The 15,225-nt window shown below is 31.5% G+C and overlaps 1 protein-coding gene across 2 annotated transcripts in view; it reads right to left on the bottom strand.

The window, feature by feature from the left end:
* Nucleotides 1–105: 105 nt before the first annotated feature.
* The window catches only part of LOC140059501 (microphthalmia-associated transcription factor-like), a 47,758-nt gene continuing 32,638 nt past the window's right edge, over nucleotides 106–15,225 (bottom strand). Inside the window, exons 4-8 of one of the 2 annotated variants that reach the window (XM_072105430.1) lie at nucleotides 7,774–7,863; nucleotides 6,168–6,360; nucleotides 4,770–4,845; nucleotides 4,225–4,372; nucleotides 106–3,483 (exon numbers count right to left, since the gene is read on the bottom strand). In XM_072105430.1, the coding sequence (XP_071961531.1) occupies nucleotides 3,166–3,483; nucleotides 4,225–4,372; nucleotides 4,770–4,845; nucleotides 6,168–6,360; nucleotides 7,774–7,863 (825 nt within the window). In that variant the 3' untranslated portion in view covers nucleotides 106–3,165. The remainder of the gene's footprint in view (nucleotides 3,484–4,224; nucleotides 4,373–4,769; nucleotides 4,846–6,167; nucleotides 6,361–7,773; nucleotides 7,864–15,225) is intronic. The other variant, XM_072105431.1, reaches the window with a different exon arrangement.

The raw sequence follows: 15,225 nt of genomic DNA, 5'->3' as shown, positions 1-15,225 counted from the left end.
CATATACCATTCTCTACCAGGTTGCTTTGTTTGTGTATTTGGTGATTTCATCTCTCCATCTTTCCTCTTGTCTTCCTCTTCTTCTTTCGTCATTTCTTGCAGGGCCGTAGTAACCTGTACAGTTGGTAAGGTAACTGCACCACTTTATTTCTTGTGGCTACAAACATCACTGTCTTGTGAGCCTCTTGGTCCATTTATGTTTGTTTTTTTGACAAAATAATCATAATCAACAAATTGCAATTTTTTATATTTCTTTATTCTGTTATCATCATGTATGTACAGTATTCAATGTAATCTAACTTTTTTTTAAATATCTGCGCATTATGTAGAAAATAATATATTTGGACCATCAATTTTGTATTTCTACAGAATTGTATACAATGAACTCTACTGAAATGAGACATCCTTGTACTAGCCAAATGACTTGCCCAAAAAGGCTGGTTCTCAGAATGCATCTTAGGACCTTTCAGACTTATATGTGGAATCCCTTCTGACTGCAAATTCTTATATTTGGAATTTCCAGTATCGAGAGAGACCCAAATTTCGGAAGAGTTGACAGCAATAGCAACCATAAAATTTGTCTTATTAAAATTGCTATAGCCAATTTTAGGTTACACTACGACAGAGCATGTTTCTACATCTAAACCAATCGGCACGTATAGTGCGAATCACACTGTGCGATTAAAAAGTCCTTTTTAATTTTACGAGTTTTAATACTCTACTTCGTTTTCCGTCAAGGAAATTTGATACCCATATTTTCAATATATTTACAACTATTTACAATTTTTGTCTCAAAATACAACTCTCTGTGTAACTAACATATAGGATTTGTTATAATACATATACAGGTCCAACTCTAAGGCTTTTTGAATAGGAGCAGAACCTATCTATCATAGTTTAAACACTCCTAACAGGGCCGTAGCCAGCATGAGGCAGACAACGCGCTATGGCCTTGCCTAATAATTTTAAGGTACCTACAGTAAGCCTAAATATGATAATGTATATTGTGCATAATTAATATTAATTGATTTAAAAAACAATTTTGATTACAATAAAATTTGAGGAAATTCTCAATTCTCAAATTTTCATTCTTGAATAAATTAAATCGATTAAAAAACGGTATTTTCGGAACAATAATAAACATTGAGGGCAGTTTACTTGCGCACGGTTAATAGCACATTCGATATACTTGTAAAGGAAAATCAACCAGCCTCAACTCTTGTTTATTATAATAAAATGTGGATGATAAACATGCTTTAAACTAAGTCTCCTATTGGTTCTTTTTTTTAATGAAATACACTGTATTCATATCAAGCAACTCTGATTAAATTTTATAGATAACAATCCGGGATACCAAGCCCTTAATATAATTTAACAATCTGTCAATATATAATTTATATATAAATTATATAATTTCCAATTACTAAAAACTGATTAAATATTGATATAAAACTACGATTTAAAACACGACAGAAAACACCTTTACAAGGAAATCACCTAACACAAAGACACACATAATTATCAATTAATTAATTAATAATATAATTTAAAAAGTAATCACTCATCAAGCAAATTTCATTCTTCGTAAGAATTCGGAAAGAAACACAAATTACATTTGAAAGAAAGAGTAAAACATTGATTATTTTACGTTCAAAATACATTTCAGATTTCTCGAGATTCATGCTAAAATAATTATACACTAAAATGCTAATCTAAATGTAATGGCATGTAGGAGTTAGAACAGATATCAGTCGACCAAGCTACCAAGTTAAAGCAACTTTTCTGTAAAAAAATTCTACTGAATATCAGTATTATGAGAAAAAAGCATGGATATCGAAAAGAGTTAAATTATGCTATAGTCGCATGATAAATTGTTACCAAAAAATAAGAAGCTTATAAGATTGTTAAGGGGGATGGGGTTGCGGGAAACTGTAAATATTTAGCTTGTGAAATAAACGGTATTGTTACCATCTTTTCCATTTTTTAATATCTTTATCTATTTCTAGTCAATTTAATTGCAAATAAAATTAAAGGGAAATTGGAAAAATATTTTTGAAAAAAGCAGGTGGAATGTTTTTTTTAAATAAATAAATTTCAGAATAATTTTCAGGGTAGGTCATAGGTAAAAAAATTCTATGCATTATAACTATTCGCTTGAATGGTTCAAACAAAAATCTAGACACCAATTTTGAATTTTGCATAATTAAAATTGATAAATGTCGGTCTACACAAATATTTTAGATTAAACAATAAGAAAGTAAAACTTGAATTTAATTTATTGATGTTCTTTTATGCGCATACGCATGAGTAGTTTTCAATTCAATTCAGAAACCGAAACTCACATTCAAAGTCATTGGTGCCCTTCTATATAGATATGCATGAATGATCACCAATAACAATGCATGATGTTGGTTCCTCCTACTTTTATTTTTTTTCCTCTTTGCAGTTTTTTTTCCTCCTCTGCAGTTCGATTGAGTTTTTTTCTATGCTTGAAAACATTCATTTGTTCGTAAACTTTAATAATTTTTGTGCATATTTGCTACTACAGTATTGTATATTTCCAATACAATACATAGATAGAACCACTTATCATTTCAGCGTACACCCATTAATATATTACTAGCAAACATATAGCTTCAATTTTATACAACTTCTTTTTTTTTTATTAAAGAAAGATAACAATCAGTATCAACCTTGTTTTGTTGTCTGACTTGAGTTTCTATCTACTAAACTTTGCCATTTTTGAAAAAGATATAATAATAAAATATCTTTTAAATTCTGTATTCCCTATTTTATGTACACATTGTCTCTCAGACGCAAAACAAATTTGTTGCACGAATGAATATTTATACACATATTTTAAAATAGCAAAGCACGATTGCACAGCGAAAAATATGGTTGCAATCAGCTACAGGAAATCAGCAAACAATAAAGGCTACGAAAATTTAGCGTCTTCGAAATTTTCTAATTCACTAATTATTAAATAGTATATTCACAGAATCTGCAGGATATTTTAAAGTCATTTTGTATACTATGTTTTTGAAATTTAAAGATCAACGGAAAAAAATCGGTGAAAAATCGCTGTCATGTGCCATGAGACAAATCAGTGCAGTTTCGCAATCCGTGATCAAAGAAAAATAGTTCGGGTTGAAAAAGAAACACAAGTTACAGATCGTCCATACTCGTTAAACTACTTCTACGACTACTCGACGCCGATAACAATGGATCGGCGATTATGGGAGAAGGTTCCATTTCGATATTCATCGACGAAGCGTTCAGATCGAAAGACATAAAGTCGTTCATTTCCTGCGGTGGTAAAATATTGCTTAATAAATCCATATCATTTGGTTCGGTTTTTATTTTCAAGTCCATCATTGGATCCTCCTGAAGTCGTAGAAAATCATTCGCAATGTTCTCGGTTTTTGTGTCATCGCTTAACGCTTTAGTTGGGATGCTCTGTTGCTGGCAGCGCATTTCAAGCTCCTGAAAATAATGAACGTGATTTTAGTCGTATTAGTATCGAAACACAGTGCTTAGGGAAATTTGTAACAGACAAAATACAATAGAAACCCCTATTAAGGTACTGAATCCTACAAAGTGTTGAATATTATATTTATTTCAGAACATTTATTTCTCTTTTTTTTTCAATTAACAGTGTTTGTGAAAAAACAATTTTAAATAAGAGAGGCAAACCCCAGAAAGTGTAAACAGTATTAAGGTACTGCATCCTACAAAGTGTTGAATAGGAATGTCCACTGGATTAATTGTAGTGTTAAAACATAATAGGAGTTTCCCAGTGGAGGGGTTCTACTGAAGTACTATATTTAGTGCATATGGAATACTTAAGGAAAATGTTGATAACAAGTGCGTTTATATCAACACAGTGCATATGCAAAATTGTTATAGTTTAAGTGTAGAACAAAGTAGTATCAGGTTGATATATAATGTTTGAAGGTTTGCACGGCGAAATCTGGATATAAAGTGTGCGGTACACCACATACATATAGTTCTGAAAAGAACTGTTGAGTTTCTCGACGTTTCGATCAATATACTTTGATCATCCTCAGAATTGCGCAATTGAAGCATTGAAACATCAAGAAACTCAACAGTTCTTTTCAGAACTATATGTACGTGGTGCACCGCATACTTTAAACAGGGTGCTTATAGAAAATGGTATAAACATGGAATGGTGTGTGTGCGCGTGTATTTGGGGTGCAGTCGTACCTGTATTCTCAACATCATTCTCCTATTAACTGCTTGTAATTGTTTCTGTCTTTCAGCTGCTTCTTTGTATTTTGCTTGATCTCTTTGTAATTTTTTTATGTAATCTACCGACGACCTCAAGATAGTTCCTTTGTTTTGTCTTTGATCTCTGCAATAAAATAAATCAAATTTGTAAAAATATATTTGATTTCATAATGGTATTTTTTCTTGACTCTCTGGATGCAAGAGAGTGGAACAGACAAACACAGACAACACAACCCATCAAGGGGACAACTTTGGAACGAGACAAAGTGTGCCTTTTAACGTTTTCTGATTAAAAGTTGACTTTAGTGTTAAAACATATATTGCAGCCTTGTTTGTTTTCACAAGGGTCCCTTAATAGTAGTGTTCTACTAATGTATGAATTTGTCAAGTTTTTAAAAGAAAATACATTTACAGGAAAATGTTAAACTAAAGTGTAATGTATCAAAGATTAGGAATATGAACAAGATATAAAAGTTACCGTTTTAAACTATTCATATATTTATTAAAAATGTTCAACTTACGGATCAGCATGTTTCGGTATTAGAGTGCCTAACTCCTTGATTCTATCATTGATATTAAATCGTCGTCGCCTTTCAACTGAAATAAAAAATATAAATAAATTACAGATTTCACTGTATTACCATTTACTTTATGTGACCAAAAATTTGATGTGCCCAAATATGGATATGATGATGTCATATCACTACCATATTTGGCCACATCACACTTTTGATAGCTTTAGTTATTGTATTTTATTAGGTAGAAAGTTCACAGGTTTCTTTGAAATGTAGGGGTCAATCGCGTTGAGTGACACTAAGTTTCTTCGCCTTTTCAGTTTTGGGAGGGGCACATTTATTAAATGTCTGGTCTTTGTACCCCATTTAACATAACCTTGTTTACATGAAAGGGGAACAAGTGAGTCATGACAGACACTAAATAGAGAAGACAACCGGGTTCCATCAAGCACGCCAACGACTAATTGAAAGCGTCGGCCTAAATAAGCAAGGGTAACTCAATTAATAAAAAAACCGGACTTATTAGATACCATTTAGACACGGTTAATGAGTAACGGAAGATACAAGAGTTTACAAGGGAAAGAATTGACGAGTAATAACACCTTCATTCATTAGCCAGAAGGCTGTAAGCTAATCCGGATCGCCGTTCACCCGATGGCAAGTCCCGTAGGACTCCGCGCCCTAGTTGCTTGAAGAGGCGCATGCCACCGCCTGAACGTTTGTGGCAGGTTTCGACACTTAGACGGCACTTTTCTTGTCAGAAGTGCTACTCAATTTGAATGTATTAACAGGTTTGTTAGACACCCTTCCGACAAGATTGTCGTGGTAACGATCAACATTAACAACACTCAATAACAGGCATATAAACATTACCCAACATTGATCACTTGGGGGGTAAACAACCTTTAATACGGCCACTAGGGTATTCATCACATGAAGATGTCTGTCCCCATTTTGCTTGTAATAAAATTAATCTTAATAAATAAATCGGACAGTTTCACAAGAATTCATGTCGAGAAATATTGACCTAAATGTAAACATTTTGCGGTAAATAGGCTAGTGGGTAAAACAACAAAGGATAACTTATGAGTGAAATCAACTTTGTACTTTAGTGGTAATTTTAATAACACAGAATTAAAAATAATACTAGTAAATACGCTAGTGGTAAAAATACTTTACTTAAGATGATTTGACAATTATATTTTTTATATTTAATAGCTGAATACTTATTTATTAATCATAATATTTATAGCACTGTGATATAACTGTATGATGTCATACAATATATAAATTTCTAAACTTTTGAAAGAGAAAACTGGGATTATAGGACAACCTAAAAAGTAGTTAACCAGTATACTGAAGTTACTGCAGTAATTAAACCATCAAAATAATAATGTAACTTACTCATATTGTGGTTGTCTTTCTTCTGTCGTTCCTTCATGTATGCTACTCGTGAATGTTCATCCGTAAAGGCGATCGGTTCTGCGTTTAATTTATCCAGGTCGGCCGGACATGAAGACGACGTCTTTGGTATGGCTGCGGGCATTGACGCAGAGTTTGATCCGAGTGCTTCGAGGTATGTGTTTGATACTGGCATCTGGTAAAAGAAGATAATTATGGTTTATTTAATGCGATGACATCTGGTAAAATATGGAAAATATGTTTGGTTTGTAGTTGATTTTGGATTAGGACAGTATGTAGTCAGAATTATAATAACACATGTTAGATTATAATATTCAAGGGTGGGTTTGCAGAAAGGCTGAATAAAATACAATTTGTTATGTTAGCTAGCATTATATTATATTACAAAGATGCATGAATGCGCAGATATCAGTGTGTTACTGTACATCAATTATATCACTAACTTGTTCTGAGGTTTCATTTTGTATTGATATTATATAGTATATAAAAACAATTTATAAAATTTATTTTCTTTCACTGACTTTACTTGCATTAAAATGTGTGAATTACTGTAGTACAGTAATTATTTTGTATTTACTGTAGATGATTTCAATTTATGTCATATTATTTAATATATATAAAATATGTTATGTCTTTACTACAAGAATTTCAGTCTACATTTTAGTGAATGAAATGTGTTTAGGAAATTCGTTGACGGAAATTTATCCAATGAGAATTAAGAGTATTAGCTTTAGAATAAGGTCATGGCATGGGATTAGCCAACCACTATCCTTCCAGATGTTCTGCCACTGATCCTTTAATCTCACTAAATCTCTTAAATCACCAAGTTTACTTTAAACATTGATTTTAGCATCCTGGTCTGGGTGTAGAAGATTTTTTTTTAATAGAAAGAACCTCAAATAATAATTTTGTCATAAAAACTGCATTACTGCAGAAATGAATATCAAAAAGCATTATACTGCAGTAACATCATAACATAGATAATGGAATTGTTTTATTATCAACTTATACTGATAACATATTTAGGGCGATTGAAGAGTGTAAACATAGCACTTCAGATGTTACAACCATTCAGGCCTCAAATGACATAAAGCCCTGGCACCAACTGATACAGTACGAAAGCAAAACTTATTTCGGGCTGGCCTAGAAAATTGGTGCAAAGACCAACTGAGCGTGGAAAAAAGATGATTAATAGTTATTTATGTTTACATAATTGGTATAAGCCAATCATTGGGATGAACCTATTTATGGTATTAAATATTATGACCTTTTTTTGGCATATAATACAAAATTATTATGACTAATTTTGTTTTACATTATTGGATACTGTATAGTCAGGTATAAGCCAATACTGCACTTAATAAGCCATTTATGGGAATATAATGACCATATTTGGAAAACTACATAATAAACTGCATAATACAAAAATATGTATTAGTATTATATCCGGAAATATTTGGAAACTTCAAACCCTATTATATTAAGATAATTGAATGTATTCGTCTCTTTTGGAGATACGGGGAGAGAAAGCTGTTTATCCGGGAAAGCTTGACTATTAATTATTCAATTAATCATGATAAGTACTCACTGTGTTTGTGTAAAGTGGTTCTGCTTCCAAGAAGCTAAACGTGTCACCAAGGCTGTTGGTCTCCAAGTTTAGAAGCTCCTCAATGTCTACCTACAATAGAGGAAGGAAAACAACCAAGAGGTCAAATTAGTTGAAACAATATAAGGAAGCACTCTGTATGCTATCACAATGCTCTCATACTAATGTAGTGTTGCTTTATTAGCTCTGTCTACACTCTTTGATATCACTACCATATTTGGGGATATCACTACCATATTTGGGGATATCACTACCATATTTGGGGATATCACTACCATATTTGGGCATATCACTACCATATTTGGGCATATCACTACCATATTTAGAGATATCACTACCATATTTGGGGATATTACTACTACATTTGGGGATATCACTACCATATTTGGGCATATCACTACCATATTTGGGAAGATCATGGAATTTGTACTATGAAGAAATGTACAGTACAGTGGATTGTGGATTTATAGCTTGCAGGTTATGATGTGTGCCTACAAATCCCATGGTACTAGGGTCGAATCCCAACTTATGCCAGAAGTAGTCAAAGTCACTGTCAGAATAAACTGCTCTTTTATACAGAAAATAATATCAATAAATTTCCATAAAAATAGGTCAACTTTTTTTTATAATTGCCGATACTACAATAGTACTACAATATCTGAATATAAAAGTTGTCTTGTCTGGCGACAGGGAGCCAGTCGTCAATCAAACAACACATGTAATCTTTTTGAATAATAATAGAACACAAATGAAACCTCTCATTAAAAATATTATGTACATAAAACCGATCATCTTAATCATTAAAAAAAAAAAAATTACGAAATTACACATAACTTAAAAATTACAATGAAACCGATCATCTTAATCTTTTTATACTGAAACCGATACTGTGCAATAGTTTGTTGCGGACAACTTTAGGTATAAAGTATAAATACATTATTTTATGGATGTTATCAAATATACTGTGTTGGTTATCAAAAGTACTTTTCTATTTATTAATAATTATTATTAATATGATAATACTAATTCACCACAATCAATGTAATAATTCATTGTTTTAATTGATTCTTATTATCTTGTGCATTATTTTATTTTGTTATTTTTTTTATTTATAATTGTTGCATGTTTTTTATGTCTATTGTGTTTGTGTGATCATTTTCAGCCAGATGGATCACCCTCATAAAATATTGAAATAAAATTAATTAATGATTAATTGTGATGGCTGTCATTTGCGAAGACATTTTTTTCTCGTTTTGCTAATAAAGAATTTGCCAACACACATTAATGTCAAGTATAGGATAAAGCTAGCTGCCCTACACATAAACGCTGTGTGAACTACTCTTTTTGGGGACATAGATTAACCATTACAGTATTATTAATCTTCCCTAAATATTAGACTGGCTGTAAATGTTGTTATACTTGAACCAGGGGCGTGAATAACTTTTATCTTGAAGTGAACGACAAATATATTTGATTAACCTTTACCATATCATTCCTATATAAATGTTTCACTTTGATACAAATATTATTCCTTTAATATGTAGGTACAATGTGAAGTAATAAAGTGTAAAAGTACACAATAAAATGATAAAACAAAGTTTATTGATTATTGTTGTAATTTTAGAAATGAGTGCAAGCGATTGGCATCTGCAACCATAGAGTAAGAAATCATAGGAGAAAAAAGATGATCATGTCTCCATAGCTAGTGTCTTCATGTGTAAAAAAGACATATCTGGGGTATCATATCTACAGTAGGGTGACATGTCTAGGGTGACATGTCTAGGGTGACATGTCTAGGGTAGCATGTCTAGGGTAGCATGTCTAGGGTAACATGTTTAGGGTTTTATGTTTTGGGTCCCATGTCTAAGATGTCACATCTTGGGGTTTCATATTAATTTCCCCATGTTAACAATGGCATGTCTAGGGTGACATGTCTAGAGTCGCATGTCAATGGTGGTATGTTTAGGGTCGCATGTCTACACAACCTGATACAACAAAACTCTGCATGTTAAACAGCCTGTTATAAACTGAACCATTTTTCCGCATGTGTAATAATGCAGCATTAATATTCATTATTATATAACACTGTTGTATAACACTGTTGTATAACACTGTTGTATAACAATACCTAGGTCAAAGGTTACTACAACAACCATTCTTCAAGATTGTCTATCAATCTACAGAATAACTACACAAAATTCCCTAACACTTACTTACCTGTATGTTCTATTATTAATGAATAATCAACCACACATTGCATTGTTATTTTTCATATGCTAACAAAATTACCAACGAGGAAATGTTATTAAATCCCAACCAGGAAATACAGTAAAACATGTTTTTGAAAGTGAAGGCAGCTTTTGGCCACAATGGCAAGTTACATGCTTTAGGAAACATTGGCCCTTGGGATAAGGGAACCAAATCTTGCTTTAAATTAGGTATAAAGTTGGAATAAAACAACAGTGTACCAAAACAAAGTCAATATCATAGCAGGTTAAGATGTTCTCTATGGTGGAACACTAGTGTGAACTGACATTAAGAGCTGGTTTGTACCTTCACATACATCTCTTCAGGTCAAAGACACCAGACTTTTTCTTACATTAGAGAAGCCTATGCGAACAAAAGTATTGCAATGAATTTGAAATCACTGGGTACCTAAAATACTGTCATAAAGATTATTTTACTTTTAGCGTTAATATCCTGATTTAAAATAATTCAGAAACAAACCTGAAGGCAAGAAATAGAAGACTCTTCAGAACCAAAAGTGGTAATAAATACTCAAAAGTATTCTAGATTCACAAGGCTTGATGTTCTCAGGATCTTTCACCACCAATGGAAGTCACATTAAACAATATCCAAATTTTTGTTCCAACAAATTTAAAACAATTCACAAGGCTTGAAGTTGTTGGGCTTTCTCACCACCAACAGAAGTCTGAATTGACACTATCCTAAGATTTCGTTCAAAAAATTTATCAAATTCACAAGGCACAATTTTCTTTCACCAACAAAAGTCCGACAATATTGGATGCTTTCACCACTAACAGAAGTCAGACAATATCCTATAGAGCTTTCGATCAACAGCCTTACCTTGCTAAGTACAGTACCATACTATCTTTTAGTATACACCCCTTTTGATAAGACTAACATACAATGCACAATGGACTTTATCAGTGAGTTTATTTTCCAGGGTAACTGCACACAATAATTCGATCCAATTGAATTTACAGAAAACATTGTAATAAAAAATGTGTTGCTATCGAGATTAAGGAAGTATAATTATAGAATATTTTAAATTTCAAACAAAGACACATATTGATGGAGTATACTGTATAATGTCAAGATAAAAAAAAAATGTACAGTAATATATAACCTCTATTGAGGAGGCACCTTTGGGACCCAACAGAGTGTCCTCTGAATTTTGTCCCCTTAATAGGGGTCAGCCATAGCGTTTGCCACTCATTGGTTTCAAAGGAAAGTGGCCCCTTAATAGGGGTCAGCCATAGCGTTTGCCACTCATTGGTTTCAAAGGAAAGTGGCCCCTTAATGGGGGTGTCTCAAAGAAGGAGTTATACTGTAATAAAAACATAATATATTTTTAATACAATGATAAAAATGTACTTTAAAAATTCATAATTCATCATTTGCAGGTTGATGAAAATTCTTTAAAATATTTCCAACGAAATTAGATTAATTTATTCAAAATTCCTTTTGATGAAAATTTCAAATAAAAATACCATATTTTCCGATATTTTCATCATGTTCTTGTCACGCCATAAGTATGAAAATATTTTAGTTCGTCAAAGAATTTCAATAATTTATATTAAAAGTAAACTGTATGGCTTAGGAAATTGAAGTAAGAAATATAAATCCTTAAATATAAATTATTAAAATTGCATTACTGCAGAAATGAATATCAAAAAGCATTATACTGCAGTAACATCATAACATAGATAATGGAATTGTTTTATTATCAACTTATACTGATAACATATTAGCATCAACATTTTGTATCCTTCATATTAATTATATTGTATTAAAAAAAAATATTCTACCATTTATAAAGATATCTACTGTACATTAAATACAAAAATTGTAAAAATATATTATACTTTATCTAATTGACTAGGCCTAGCATTCAACTACTAGTGTTTATTTTATGTTGTAGTTTCCAACAAAAATGTCAAATATATTGATATTATAAATTGACAAAATACAGCCTTTGATTGCTCTTGGTCTGTGTTTTTAATGTCTAGGCCTAGAGAAGTTTTTATTTAGTATGTTATATTTTCTAACACCATTTTTATTAAGATTGGAATGGAAGCCATTTATTCCTGTTAATCTTGCTGGTAAAACTGGCTTCATGAAATTCACTGAATACATATGAAATTGTATGAATAAGTTACATAACACAGTATATTTTAATTATCTATGCTTCCTTTAATACACACACTACAGTAATACTATTAACCAGATTCCACTGAGCCAATTTTAACACATCAAAATCAAATTACTCCTTAATTAATAAAACACAAAATAATTGTCTTAATCATACTCACAATTTTGATTTTAATCCTTACGTTTGTTAAAACAGTTTTTATGTAACTAAATCGGCAGAAAAATACACCATGTGTAGTTAAGAAATAAATAAATATAATATAACAGACATATGCAAAATATTCAACCAGCGTTTTTACATCATTTACATATTAAATTACTGATGGTAGATGGAACAGACCCACCAACTAATATAACGTACTACGTGGGATAAAGCAAACATGCCTTGGTTATTAACAAACAAACCAGCACTTTCAACTACATATTAAGGCATGAAAACCTGTGGAATAGGGCATACTGTACTCCTCGCTTAAAACAAATATTAAAATTAAATAAAGTACTGTATTTAAAATAATAAAAGTATAGAAAGAATTGACTGTGTTTTAAAACAGTACTGATTTTTTTGGAGAAATAACTCATCATAAATAAACTATTTATAAATGATAAACAAGAATTATTAATTAATGATCTATTAAAAAGATTTTGTTTTATTGGTCAATGTTTTGTTTACTTCCAAATTATTTGTCCAAGCCTGCAGCCAGCATTTTTGGTAGATAAGATAACCGCAAGTTTATGCTAAAAGACCAAGCATAAAAACTACCATTTAACCAAACATTCATAACACAAAATCCTACACACATGAAGCTACTAGTAGGCCCTATATAGCTCCATAATAAAACTATACATTTTAGACTCAGTACTTACCACACCATTCAGTACAGCACAATATATCACTAATTACATACTGCTTCAACTAACTATTAATCAAATCAAATTTTCTCTGATTGGTCAACTAAATTCTCAGACCACAAACTGACCGCTAGGTAGTTGTGCTTCTATTGTTTGTAACACCAAGGCCTTATTATTGGCAAATATTGATTACCTGTTTATTTGGTAAATATTCTTACAGATTTAATCCACCATTATTGTTCTTTGATTAAGCTTTGTTTATGATAAGGCCTATGAAATACAGTACCTGTTTAAAATGTTTTAACAGGTCATACAATTGTACACACATTATGGCTACTGAATTTTAGTTCCTTTATTCAACCAAATTCTCCCAATATCTGATATTTGGGTGGTTTAAAGCTCTGTCTACACTATCAAACTTTATGTGAAAAGAAAATGTGATGTGCTCATAGACATGATGATGTAATATCACGAACATATTTAGGCAAATCACACTTTATTGTCATCTAGTTTGATAGTGTAAACAGAGTTTTAGGTGAAGAAGTGTTTCTAACTGATAGTATTAAAAAAAGTCTGGTTTTCGGGAAGTTTTGGGTATTTCAGATAGTCCGCTTTGGTATTGTGAGAGACTTATTTCTCTTATTTTATAATTAAACTGAATGAAAACTGCAAGGAGATCACATTAAATAATTTTGATAATTGTTGAAATCAAACATCTCAAAATTTTGTCTTTTTTCGTCGCTTTTATTGCATAATAACTTAAGTTTACGATCATTTTTTAGAATATTATTTATTATTAAATTCAATAATATTTGTAAAAAATGAAATAAAAACTACAACAATGGTTAAAAACTATAGAGGGCCCACTGTTGAGTACCACTGACAAACTTTGTTTTAAAATAAAATCCCAATTATTTTACTAATAGGAACAGAAATGTAACCACGGTTATAATTGAACCCCCTAGGTTAGGCTAAATTTGAGTATAATTAAACCCCCTAGATTAGGCTAAATTTGGGTATAATTGAACCACCTAGGTTATGCTAAATTTGAGTATAATTAAACCCCCTAGATTAGGCTAAATTTGGGTATAATTGAACCACCTAGGTTATGCTAAATTTGGGTATAATTGAACCACCTAGGTTATGCTAAATTTGGGTATAATTGAACCACCTAGGTTATGCTAAATTTGAGTATAATTGAATCATGGTTATATGAAATGTATCATTGTATTAAATAATACAAGATTTGTCAGATGTGTTTTTGTTGGCAAGACACAACAAATTGAGCGTTCATCGCGCACAATTTATCAAGATAATGATCTTGATCAGAGTGATTTCCCTAACCCCACGAGACAGGAACATGTTTGAATATTATGACGGTTTCAACGAGTTATTCTAAAATTAAACTAACTGCTGTTAATGACAGGTGCCCTCAGTTGCCAAGTGCAACGTGATAGTTCATCTATTGATATCTTCATTACCTGTAGTAATATTTTAATGACAACTATAAATTTTCTATCAAATTACCATGTTATAAGCAGGTATTGTCCCATGCTAAAGTATAAATGAACCCCCTAGATTAGGCTAAATTTGAGTATAATTGAACCCTCTAGATTAGGCTAAATTCAAGTATAATTGAACCCCTAGATTAGGCTAAATTTAAGTATAAATGTACCCCTTGGATTAGGCTAAATTCAAGTATAAATGAACCCCCTAGATTAAGCTAATAACTGAACCCCTAGCTAAATTTGAGTATAATTAAACCTCCTAGATTAGGCTAAATTCTGAAAAAATTAGTACTGTATGGTAGACAGCTGAATATTCTATTGATATCATCAAATATTCGTCTTTATATAATACCTATATAAATTCCTGTCATTTGATTGGACGAATGTGGGTCACATGGCGTGCAATAGTACGCACTATTCAACAATCGTTAAATAGTACTTTTTGAAACATAACTAGAATTTATTTAGATGTTATATAAAACAAATAATGAATGTTTTGTATTCGTGTAATGGTACAAATAATGGCACTTGGTGAATGATGAAAGGTTATATCAACTCGGCTTTGCCTCGTTGATATAACCTTTCATCATTCACCTCGTGCCATTATTTGTACCATTGCACTCATAAACATTCATTATTTGTATAATATTATACATATTGCTTTGTATTATTTTCTGTGTGA

Source organism: Antedon mediterranea, chromosome 9 (genome assembly GCF_964355755.1).
Source record: "Antedon mediterranea chromosome 9, ecAntMedi1.1, whole genome shotgun sequence".
Classification (NCBI taxonomy): domain Eukaryota; kingdom Metazoa; phylum Echinodermata; class Crinoidea; order Comatulida; family Antedonidae; genus Antedon; species Antedon mediterranea.
Note: the sequence above shows the minus strand (reverse complement) of the source record. Positions and strands in the feature narration are given on the sequence as shown.